At 32.4% G+C, this 12,472-nt stretch overlaps 2 protein-coding genes across 5 annotated transcripts; one reads left to right on the plus strand and one right to left on the minus strand.

The window, feature by feature from the left end:
* The first annotated feature begins 345 nt into the window (after positions 1-345).
* Positions 346-2,445, plus strand: LOC133673045 (pentatricopeptide repeat-containing protein ELI1, chloroplastic). The gene has a single exon (XM_062093654.1). The coding sequence runs from the start codon at positions 460-462 to the stop codon at positions 2,353-2,355; it is 1,896 nt and encodes a 631-aa protein (XP_061949638.1). The 5' UTR covers positions 346-459; the 3' UTR covers positions 2,356-2,445.
* Positions 2,446-2,745: 300 nt separating this feature from the next.
* LOC133673046 (WD40 repeat-containing protein HOS15-like) lies at positions 2,746-9,701 on the minus strand. Of its 4 annotated transcripts, none has more exons than XM_062093658.1 (14): positions 9,476-9,701; positions 8,706-8,846; positions 8,215-8,586; positions 7,585-7,679; positions 7,437-7,483; positions 6,486-6,636; positions 5,911-5,974; positions 5,404-5,562; positions 5,180-5,301; positions 4,577-4,651; positions 4,295-4,348; positions 4,115-4,188; positions 3,778-3,852; positions 2,746-3,314 (listed from the first exon to the last, which is right to left on the minus strand). In XM_062093658.1, exons 1-14 carry the CDS (start codon positions 9,534-9,536, stop codon positions 3,095-3,097), a joined length of 1,710 nt encoding a protein of 569 aa, XP_061949642.1. In that variant the 5' UTR covers positions 9,537-9,701; the 3' UTR covers positions 2,746-3,094. The 4 variants fall into 4 exon arrangements, with proteins under 4 accessions (XP_061949642.1, XP_061949640.1, XP_061949643.1 ...); XM_062093656.1 differs by having other exon boundaries at positions 7,585-7,682; XM_062093659.1 differs by having other exon boundaries at positions 8,215-8,578; positions 8,701-8,846.
* Positions 9,702-12,472: the final 2,771 nt, after the last annotated feature.

Below are 12,472 nucleotides of genomic sequence, written 5' to 3' on the forward strand. Positions count from 1 at the left end.
ATAATTATAATTTAATTAACTATTTACTAAATTTAATTATAGTTTAGAGTTATTTTCATCGATGTTTCATAGAGTATTTTAAAAATGTCATATATGTTTTAAAAACCTAAAATATTAAATAAGAAATTTTTCTGTTCTTTTATAATGAAATAGAGAAAAGAAAAGAAACATAATTTGATGGAAAATATAAACATTAAAAAGAAGGAAATCAGATGCCAATGTATTGATCAATTACTATTTTAATACTATAGGGACTAATTAATTATTCTTAATAAACTACAAGGACTATGAAAAAGTGAGTGACAAATGTTAGAGTATGGCTCAACTTGAACGAACGGATATGTTCATCTAAAAAAGAACAACAATTCAGTTCAGCCATTCCGCTGCTGATTAATAATTTCGCGAACATACTGAATAAGCTTGTTAAGCCACCGTGACTACAAGAAAACGGACAATTCCATGTCCTCTACCACTATCTTCACTACTCCTCCACCGCCACCACCACTACCACACGCCAACACAACCCGCTCCTCCACCACTCTGCACAACCCTCCACCAGAAAAAATCGCAATTTTAATCGACAAATCCAAATCCTTAAACCATCTCAACCAAGTCCACGCCTTTCTCTACCGCCACAATCTCCATGACCACCCAATCCTCAACTTCAAGCTTCAACGTTCTTACTCCTCTCTGGGTCACTTAAACCGCTCTCTTGCACTGTTTAACAAAACCCAAAACCCCAATGTCTTTTTTTATACTTCTATTATTCATGCCCACACTATTCACAATCTACATCACCTAGCACTTCTTTTCTATGTCCAAATGTTGAGTCAAAATGTATTCCCTAATGCATTTACTTTCTCATCGATATTGAAGTCATGCCCGATTGAACCTGCAAAATTGCTACATGGGCAAGCAATAAAATTTGGGTTTGATGCAGACTTGTATGTGAGGACTTGTCTTGTTGACGTATATGCAAGAGGAGGCGATGTTGTTTCTGCGCGTACGCTGTTTGATGCAATGCCTGAGAAGAGTTTAGTTTCGTTGACAGCGATGATTACTTGTTATGCTAAGTATGGGATGATTGACGAGGCAAGAGTGTTGTTTGATGGGCTGGAAGAGAGGGATGCCATTTGTTGGAACGTTATGATTGATGGGTACGCGCAACATGGATTACCTAATGAAGGATTGTTGTTGTTTAGACAAATGTTGAATGCCAAAGTGAGACCGAACGAAGTTACTGTGTTGGCTGTTCTTTCTGCTTGTGGGCAAACTGGGGCTTTGGAGACGGGAAGGTGGGTTCATTCATATATTGAGAATAATGGGATTGGGATTAATGTTCGAGTAGGTACGTCTTTGATTGATATGTATAGTAAATGTGGGAGTTTGGAGGATGCACGGTTGGTTTTTGAGAGGATCAGTAACAAGGATGTTGTTGCTTGGAATTCGATGGTTGTTGGGTATGCAATGCACGGATTTAGCGAAGATGCTCTGCGGTTGTTTAAAGAGATGTGTATGATCGGATACCAACCTACAGATATAACGTTTATTGGTGTATTAAATGCTTGTGGTCATGCTGGTTTGGTCAGTGAAGGATGGAAATTTTTCTATTCAATGAAAGATGAACATGGGATTGAACCCAAGGTTGAGCATTATGGGTGTATGGTAAATCTTCTTGGCCGTGCTGGGTATTTAGAAGAAGCGTATGAACTTGTTAAGAACATGGAGATTGATCAGGATCCCGTATTGTGGGGAACTCTGCTTGGGGCTTGCAGGCTCCATGGCAACATTGCCCTGGGAGAGCAAATAGCGGAGTATCTTGTTAGCCAGAATCTTGCAAATTCAGGGACTTATGTTCTTCTTTCTAACATTTATGCAGCAGCTGGCAATTGGGAAGGTGTGGCGAGGGTGAGGACCCTGATGAAAGAGAGTGGGTTTGAGAAGGAGCCTGGTTGTAGCTCGATTGAAGTGAATAACAAGGTGCATGAGTTTTTGGCTGGAGATTTGAGACATCCAAAGAGCAGAGAGATCTATGAAATGTTGGAGGAGATAAATGGCTGGCTTAAAACTCATGGTTATACCCCACAGACAGATATTGTATTACATGACTTGGAGGATGCGCAAAAGGAGCGGTCACTTGGGGTTCACAGTGAGAAACTTGCCCTAGCTTTTGGGCTTATAACAACCAAACCAGGCACTACAATAAAGATCGTAAAGAATTTGAGGGTCTGCGCGGATTGTCATGCTGTGACAAAGTTGATTTCGAAGATCACCGGACGCAAGGTTGTAATGAGGGATCGAAACCGTTTCCACCACTTCGTAAATGGCTTATGTTCTTGTGGAGACTATTGGTAAATTGCACATCTAGCCTGGGATTGTGAATAAATCTGTGATCCTGTATTGCCGCATAAAGCAGTTAATTTCTAATAAATGTTTTCCAGGCCATCATCATCTCACTGTTTTAATGTACTTGAATATTTCCACAAAAGCCTTTTATATTGAGATCAGATGTGGTTCTCGTTGGCCTGCAGATGGCGCAGTCCCGCTGCAAACTGGAATACATGCCAGTCTCGGTAGCAGCACTGCACGTCTTCGATATTCAGTATGCCTACTATACAAGTGCCAATTTCTTTTATGTTTATAGAAAGAAACCACAATTATTCCATTATTGAAAGTGTGGGTGCTGGTGCGCACACCAGATGTTCTTCAGTTCTGGGCAGGATATGAAACAGTGGACAACTGAAATTTCAGAAAGAAGGATGCTTCATAAGAAATAGTAATGTAAACGAAGCTAAAAAGGATCCAATGCAAACAATTCTGTACATAATTGTTCCCGAACCATGTCCTACAGAGCAGATGCCTAGCTAACAAATTGGCTGGGGAGATTCACTTACGACTTGCAGCAATCTTTGAATTACAAATTAGTAACACCTATAACTACCAAAAAAATAAAATGAAAAACCTACCAAATCGAAGAACTTTTCACATCCCCATCGAAGGAAAGCTCACTTCCACGGGAAACTGATGACCAGCTAAATAGAATGCTACCACAAGCTCCAAGAAATCCCAGCCGATCCTAGCACCTCACAAGTTTTCACATTCTGAAATCTAAAACACAAACTGTATTGTTGGCAAAACAGGCAGCAATTTTATCACCTTCCTTATTCCAACAAACTTCAAATATCCCCCCGTTCCCAGCATATGTTTTCACAATCTTTCCTTCCCTCAATGACCAAATGTTGATGCATCTATCAAGAGATCCACTTGCCAGGTATTCTCCATTAGGACTAAATGCTACCGAATACACAGGCTCCCTGGAAATTCAATTAAAAGACATTCATCAATAATAGCTACAAATAGAGCAGTAACAATTTGATTAATCATAAATTCAATTATCTGTTCAATGACAGGATAACAGAACGAAAATGCATTCCTCTTTAACTAGAGCAGTCCTGAAATTCCAGGGACTAAAGCATGAGAGGATTGCAGATCCATCTGGCACTGATCAGCCAAACTCAACAAGTATCAGTTTAGTATTTGATGTTAATAAAAAAGAAAAGAGGTCAGGAGAAAAATTGGAGCAGAAGTCAAGAATTTTCAAAAGAAAATAACAAGTTGAAATCACAGGATGTCAGATTCAGAGCAATGAATTAAGATAACTTCAAATATTGGCTCATTTAATCTTCAAGCATTCAACTACCTAGAAGCTGATAATGAAACTAATTTTTTTTCTCCTGATCCTTCAATATGAAGAGAGAGAAAAAGTTAAGTGTATACCTGTGTCCATTCAAACTGCAGAGAAGTTTCCCAAATTCCACGTCCCATAACTTCACTGTTGAGTCAAATGATGCACTATACAGAAAGCAGAACCGCATAATATCAGAAAGAAAACATAAAACAATTCATCAAAGTTGACCTGAATCATACAATGTGATACAAGAGTTTGATGTTTCATGATCCTATACAAAACTGGGATTAAGATAAACAGGATTTCTTGAAAATTAGCAAGACAAATTTCAGACAGTAACCAGAACTACTTAATTTGTAATGCTCATGTCTGTGCATGCAAGTGAAGATGCACCAATAACATTTAAGTTCAAAGCCGTAGTTTTACCTAGCCAGCACTAATGGCTGGTTGGGATTGTTTGTACCAGGTCCAGTGGGGCTCCATCTGATTGTATAAATCTCCTGCAACACGATTAATAAAGATTCATGATAGCAATCCAATGTGCTATATAAAGAGTGCATCAACACCAACAAATCTTGAACTGCAAACATAAAAGGTAGGCAGTACCTTAGAATGTTCCCTTAAATCATGAACGTACTTGTCCTGCTTCATACTCCATATCTGCAGTACAATTTCATCAGTTGCCAACCACGAAAATAGCAAGCTAACAAGAAATGAAATAGGACTTAAAAGAGCTCATAAGCAATGATAAATCAAGGGATTATGTTTAAAATAAAAGCTCAGAGATTAGTGTAGGGCATTCATTAGTCATAAATGAACAAATATAATACCTGAAAACTAAAATGTAAATCAGTGTATAGATGACAAAAAAAAGGCACTGATAATAACCTTAGCACTGATATCATCAGAGCAAGATGCCAACCATGAACCTGTAGGATCCCACTTGACACAATTAACCTCGCCCTGAAATTGCAAAAAGTAAAAAAAATAAGCAGCATGAAAAGCTTTGATTGTTGCTCAAGAAAAAATCATTTGACTGCAAAGCTTTAAGTTGAATACTGCAGTTATAACCCAATCAATAAATAGCATCATCAAGTTTTCTATGTAGCCCAGAGAACCACAACAACCTGGTGGTTCGTCAGATTAGGCATTCAGGTCAATTAAATAACAATGCTAGTCAATCATTGATTTGAAGTATGAAATTATTCTATAGTACAAACCTGTGTGTGTATGATTTATTTATTTTACCAGATTGGTGGCTTCCTACTAAATTAATCAGACTTTGTCTCACATTGCCCCATTGATAATATCATACACACACAAGGTTCGGTTGTGGATTCTCAGCCCCTCTAGAATCTGACCCAATTGTTTTTCTAAAAAAAAAATTCTGCCAGCTTACTTGAAATATAAAAAGGCTCTGACTAAATTACTTTGGGCATGTTTGAGTAGAACAGCATGAATAATATGCAATTGTAGAAAGATAGTACAAACCTGATGTCCAGCAAAAGTTTTAATAGGGCGCGTTTCTCCAACTTTGCATACATATATCATATGATCAGTGGAGCTTGTTGCAAATGAAACATTATTGCGCCAGTCAACATCAAGTGTAGGACCTAAAACAAATACCAATATGAAAGCAAATGTAACAATAATCAGTGATTTCTTTTTTCTGACAAAAGACTACTGATTCTAGCAATTTAAGAGCAATTTAAAACCTGAATGAAACTCAAACTGCTGTTTCCATTCCTCAGCCCTCACATCCCACACAATTGCTGTTTTATCACAGCTTCCAGTTAGCAGATAATCCCCCTTCTTGTTCCACTTCAAAGTAAATATGGGTCCTTTATGCTTACTCAATGTAGTCTTTAGTTCACCTGGACAAGGGAAAAGATCCAGAAGATAAGCCAGAGTTCCAAATTGCACAGAAAATCTGAAGTAAAAGCACGATTTCATTCAACTGCAGAATAATAACATATGCATATATGTGTGTACACATATTTTTATAAAAAAAAAAAACTGCTGTATTGGTTTGTCTAAGTGACAAGTTGATAGTGGCACACTTGTGTTAACATACCCTACCCTTTAGAGTGAGAAATGAACACAAAAAAAAACAAGAAAAGATATCTGAGTTCCCTTTATTGTTTATTTTTACATATATGACTTGCTGCTCACTTTCAGCCTGAAATAGAAGGGAATGAAACAGATCATGTGAAATATCTTACCATCTGTACTCCAAATTCTCGCCTGCCCATCATAAGAGCCAGTTGCAAGTAATGTTCCCTCGCCCTGTACAATACAAGGCAAAATAGTGATGCGTACTTGTGAGGAAAATAGATTAATTTGACATGTAAAATTAATTTTCTTGATCCTGCAACAAATGAAACCATTTTCATCACACCCTGCCTATCAGCTTCAGTTTGAGCCCATTTGAAGTTGAGTAAATGACTTGTCATGTTAAGCTTTCTTTTTTCCTTCTCCATTGAAATTACATAATATGATATCGGAATCAACATAGCTAACCTAATTCTCAACATAGCCAACATAATTCTTGTCAACTCACGTTATTTATTTCCTTGGGACATTTTGTTTAACAAGAACCATGTGGTCATATGCAGGTCATTTTTTTTCTCGTAAAGACTCCATTATGCTAAGAGGGGGAAAGAAAAAAAGGGGAATACCCCAAGAAGTATATTCTTATGACAAGAAAACCTTTATGACGAGTAAATTCATAAGGCAACAATATGAAGAAACATTAAAATTACTATTCTCGACAATCAAAGCCTTTAAGAGAACTCACATTCCAATCAAGTGTTGTCACATCTTTGCTTTTCTCATTTGTCCTTCCCTTTACATGCTTCAATACCAGCACATTTAAAGGATCATTCTGAGCAACTGACCTAGAGGTCCCCTCAGCTATTGTCCAAATTCGTGCTGTGGAATCTCCAGAACTAGAAATTATGATAAAAAGAGTGATGTGTGAGATGTAGGGTAAGGAAAGGAAAACCAACAATTTTCTTAGGCTATTATTGATGCCATGCAATATTACAAGTAATCTGCAACTTTAAGAAAGGTTACATTACAGATGCTTGCATAATGTCCAGAAAACCCCGTTACCACTGAAGGCCATTAGTGTTGACATTATCAAAGTAGAAAAATCAAATGGGCAATCTATATAACATCATATCCTCCCATATTGAAATAGAATGTGAAAGTGAAATTAAATACCAATTGAAATAGCAGAACTTATAAAGACACTAGATAAAGCAGCACATATACTCACAAGGGAACTGAGGGCAAAGAAAATCTCTACAGTGGATATGATACACATTTCTTTTCAGACAAGAAACTTAAATGATTTGCTCTTATTTTTTCCAAATTGTCCAGCATGTGTATCCTTCATTTAAAAATAATGTAACACATTGTATCAAATCTACAAGATTATTTAAACTTACTTCATTTCCTGGGTGAAATTAGTTTTACCTATTTGAGGATTATATAACCAGTTACCAATAAAACATTCAGCCTGACATACTTCATATTTACAGAAGAATAATAACCTTGCATAGCCTGTTATGTTTAAATAATGTTCAGTCGCCATTAAAGTTAACATAATGACATATCTCATAGAGCAACTTTTACCAAATAACAGAAAACTAAGAATCAAGATACAATAAGTTTTGGCATATAAATCAGAGTTGCAAACACAGAATTATCAACAAAAGAAGTGTCTCGGGCAAAAATTACTGACCCTGATGCAAGAAGTGATCCTGTTGGACTCCATGCACAGGCACAAACCTGAAAGGAAGCAAATGAAAAGAAGCACATGGATGGCAAATGGAGAAAACAAAAAACAAGATATTACTATAAAAAGAAAAAAGGATGGCAAATGTTCCAACCTCAGAAGTATGTCCTTCCAAAATCATCACATCGGAACTAGGAATTTCACATGTCTGAGATGTTGACGCTGTAGAAATATCCATTGGCTCTGGTCCTACTAAATAATAGATTTTCACATTTTAGGAAATATATAACATGAAGGTGAGAAAAAGAGGCAGAGAAAGGGAGTAAGAATGCAATATATTCACTAATTATTCATGAAAATAACAGAAAACTGAAAATTAATAATCACTTATCCATGTCCACTATATAACTAACATTTCACCACATTCCAAGGGACAAAACAAAATGACTTTTAACAGTAGCCTCACCATCCCAACATTGTGACAGCATAGAACTTGAGACTATGGTAAAGCAGTGAAGTAAAATTGTAAGTGAAGATAATCTATATTAGAGCTTAAGCTTAAAAAAACTAGGAAAAGAACAAAGAACAGTAGTATATACAAGAAAGGTCTTAGAATTTAACCATGGCAGTGTTGTCACAAGATGCCAATGCACTCACCTTGGAGGCATGAGGTGAGGCCAAGGTGCCTTGAAAACCTCAAATAAGATGTAAAGATAAAATTCAAGAAACTAAAAATGGCAAAGGGACATAAAAATAAATAAATAAATCACGGAAGTGAAATTGCCTTCAGAAATTCCATTTTCTTCATGCTTATCTTCTGTATCAGTAATCATTCTGCTATCAGTGTTATCCTCATGCTGCTTGTCTCGCTCTTTTTCCCTTTCTAACCTCTCTCTATCCTTTTCATTCTCCTTTTCCCTTTCATGTCTTTCCTTCTCTCTCACTCGTGCACGTTCTCTTTCATGTTCCCTTTCGAACTCTTTGTCTTTGTCTTTGTCTTTGTCTTTGTCTTTCTCCTTCTCCTTCTCTCCATCCTTGCGCAAATTTTTTTTCTTCTCTTTTATTATCTGCCGCAATTCATTCACATCTTTTGTGATAAGATCCAAAGGTTGCAAAAATGAGAAATCTTCATCTACATCTGCATCACTCTGGCAAGCTTGAAACAAACCTTGATCAATATAAATCCCAAGGCATGTAAAGCAAAAAATGCTAAACAAACACTAATTTAAAAACCAAAAAATCAGAGAACAAAAGATTTAAACATGCTAACATTACTCAAATTCGCTTCCATTTCCAAGTACTGAAGCCCCTTTTGTACAAAAGTAATGAGAGCACCAGGTGGAACCATATTGCCATCTATGGTGCATTTGTTAATTCCTGCCTCATATCCTAAAACAAAAGCTGAATGCGTAAAACCTGCAGGAACATAAAAAAATCTCAAAAACTAATCTTTAAATTCACAATCGTATCTCATAACCCTTTGCCTTCTATCATTACCCAATGTCACTGCTAAAAACAATAACTACCAGAACACATTTACTATTTTGTTTTCCTTTTTCCGAAAACTCAAAAAAATTTAAAAGATTTCTTACATAAATATGGCCTAATGGAGGCTTTCGATTGCATTTAAATCAAATCCCTTACAATTAAAAATGTCATTCAAGGCGGCCCAATCTTTTTCATAAATTTTAAATTGCATCTCCATACTTCATTTAGATTTCTTATTGTAAATTCAGGCAACAAATGAGTATACAAGCTTTTCATGTTCTTAACAAAATATAAAAATATTTAAATAAAATTAAACAAGACTAGAAGAACCAAGTTCACAGATCTACGAGCTCAGGCTCCTTTTTAGTGGAAAATACAGAACAAAACCCCGAAATTACAGATTCTGAACATAGCAAGACTTAAAAATTCCAAATAATTACATTTAAAACCAAACTCTAAAAGCAAAACCCTAACCTTCGTTATTTCACAAAAAAATAAGAATAAAAGCAAAAATAAAAACCCTAAATTGCATGAAAACGTAAAAAGGTAAACCGAACCTGATTCTTGAAGGTAACGGAAAACGAGGTAATTCAATTCGACGGAGGTGATTGAAGTCATTGTAAAAAAAGTCTCCGGAATTAACGACTGTGATTATAGCTCATATAAATCATATGGGCTAGAGAGAAGGTTGAGAGGCAGCGCCGGTGGAAATGAGGGAGACGGAGTAGCTCTGGAACTGAAAAACCGTTTGTGTTCTGAAGCGAGATTTTCTGTATTGCTATATGATATTGTTTTGGGAAACCTTAATTTAGTCCCATATTTATATTCTTATTATCAATTGATTCCTACAAACTCTCACATTTATCAATTAAGTCCTAAATGTTTCAAAATATTTTCAATCAAGTCTTTTTGTTAATAGTTGTCAACATTTTTGTGTAATTTTCTTCAAATTAACGTTGTTTGAGTACATAAATATGCATACTAGATTGAAAATATTAAATTTAATTATTTTTTTCGTCAAATTGATTTAGATTGACATCATTTTAGCACATAAATGATGCAAATTAAACTTAAGTTATTAAACAAATTAAAAAAGGACACGATTGAGAAATATAGGAAATGTGTAGGACTTAATTGATACCATTCAACGGCTTGGGATGTAATTGATAATTTGGCCTTAATTGAGGTTTTCTCTTTTCCCGAATTTGACATCAAAACAAATGGGCTTCAAAGAGATGGGTGGATGGATTGCTTTAGCCATGTGCCCGACCCCATCTGATTTCACTGTATAGTTTGTAATTTGTATCCCCGCATTTTCCATTTTATCATGTTCTAATCTTATTATAATTTTCAGCACAAAACTAGTTTTTTTTTTCACCGTGTGTCATATTTGAAATATAGTTTTATTTATTTTTTTATTATTAAAAATATTTTTTTTAATATCATCTTGATAATTTCATTTAAATAGAATTTGCTGTAGTTTTTTTAAATGAAATAATTAATTAAAAAAAAGGAAATGAGCCAAGAAAAAAAATAATACATAATCTATATATAATAGACAAACACACACACACACACACATATATATATATATATATTAAATTTTGTTTTCAATTCTATTCTTAACATTTGGTTTATTTTGAACTAGTATTCATTATATATATTTTAATTTGATTTATATAGAATTATCTGCATCAAATAACCATCCTAATATTTTTTTTTATTTTTTATAAAATTATCACAATTATATAATCTAAATTATAGATTTAAAACATTAACCCGGATTAATCCAGGTTAATCTAAATTAACTCAATATATTATTTAAAAAATAGAGTTATCTTGAATTTTAAAAAAAAAACAATATTATTATTAGTCATTTTAGTTGCCTTTAAACCTTTGTCCTTACACCTTTTTTTTTCATTTGACTTTTTTTTCTTTTGTTTTTAAAAAAGATTTGGTTCTACCCACAGCATAATCAACCTAGTTTTTTCTAAATATTTAAGATTTGTTATTGTATTTTAAAAATGTTTTAAAAAATTTAAATTTTTTTTATTTTAAATAATTTTTTTATTTTTTTATATCATTTTAATATGCTAATGTTAAAAATAAGTTTTTAAAATATATATATATATATATATATATATATATTATTTTAATGAATTTCTGAGCAAAAATTCTATTTGTTTTACTTATTTTTTTTAAAATTTGATTTAATTTAATTTCTATATCAATTCGATCCATATTTTTTTATTGTTAAATTTTTTTCTCTTATTTTTTTAATTAATTTTTTAATTATCAGATGTGATCTTTATTATTTTGATCACTATTTATTTTATTTGAAATAATTGATGATAATAGATTTTTTTTTAATTTCAATCTTTTTTATTTTTTTTGTCTGTCAAATTCATTCTTGATTCTTTTGATTATTATTTGTTTTATTTGATAAAAATTATGAAATTAGAATTTTTTATCAAATAATTATCCATCAATTTTCTTATATGTCAAATTTGTTATCCATCTATTTTTTAAGAATCAATTTTTTTTATGAAAACCACTTAAAAAAATAACTAATTTTCAACAAACAATGAATTTTAAAATTTTGAGTAATAAGTTTGCAGTTATGATGTTACTTTGTCTGGATAAATTTTAAGATTTTGATTTAAATAATCCAATCATGGTTTGTGATGGATCCATTATTATTATTATTATTATTATTATTATTATTATTATTATTTTCTTATGATACTTAAGGCCATGAAAAATAGTTTTTTGAAAATTATTTTTTAAATTTTTTTATATTATTTTACTATTAAAAAAGTTGATCAATAGAAAATATTTTCCAGTAAAAGAAACATCTGGTTAGTTTTTAAAAAAGTATTTTTCTTTTATTTTTGACATAAAATACTTTCTAAAAGTTGTGAAAAATTTAAAAATATCTTGTTATCTGTTGATTATATTAAATTTGATCCTTAATATTTTAATTATTACATATTTTGTTTTGAATTTTTTTTATTTCATCCCTTACAATATGATTTTTACATCAACTTTAATCCTCAGTCTGTTGATTATTATTTACTTTTCTCTTATCCTTCTCTTAATAGAAAATTTTAATCTATAAAATTTGATTTCCATTATTTGTATTGTATTTATCTTATATGAAATAATTTATGAAATTATATATTTTTTTTAATTTTATTGTTTTCCAACTTTTTTTTATCTATCAGATTTGGTTTCTATTATTTTAATTATTATTTATTTTATTTAAAATAATTTATGAAATTAAATTTTTTTCGATTTCATTCTCCAATTTTTTTATTTATTAGATTTGATCCTCATTATTTTAATAAATTTAAAAAAAAATAAATTATTAATAAATTATTTTTCAACTCATTTTTCATGATATAGTTAAATACTGAAAAATATTTTTTAACTTATTTTTCATGATACTATCAAATATAAAAAAAATAATTTAATTTCTATAAAAATTACTTTTAAGCAATAAACTATGCCTAAATTTGTGTATTCACTGGCATATACTTCAAAGGCTTTTCTTT

The sequence above is a fragment of the Populus nigra genome, chromosome 14, assembly GCF_951802175.1.
Source record: "Populus nigra chromosome 14, ddPopNigr1.1, whole genome shotgun sequence".
In the NCBI taxonomy this organism is placed as follows: Eukaryota; Viridiplantae; Streptophyta; class Magnoliopsida; order Malpighiales; family Salicaceae; genus Populus; species Populus nigra.

What these genes read in the sequence shown, in the direction of transcription:
- LOC133673045 (XM_062093654.1), top strand. Translation starts at nt 460, where the DNA reads ATGTCCTCTACCACTATCTTCACTACTCCTCCACCGCCACCACCACTA.
- LOC133673046 (XM_062093656.1), bottom strand. Translation starts at nt 9,536, where the DNA reads ATGACTTCAATCACCTCCGTCGAATTGAATTACCTCGTTTTCCGTTAC. An exon ending in TGACAACACTTGATTGGAAT is followed by an intron (nt 5,975 to 6,485) that starts GTGAGTTCTCTT and finishes TGTATTGTACAG; the next exon opens with GGCGAGGGAACATTACTTGC. An exon ending in ATTTAAGGGAACATTCTAAG is followed by an intron (nt 4,189 to 4,294) that starts GTACTGCCTACC and finishes ATCGTGTTGCAG; the next exon opens with GAGATTTATACAATCAGATG.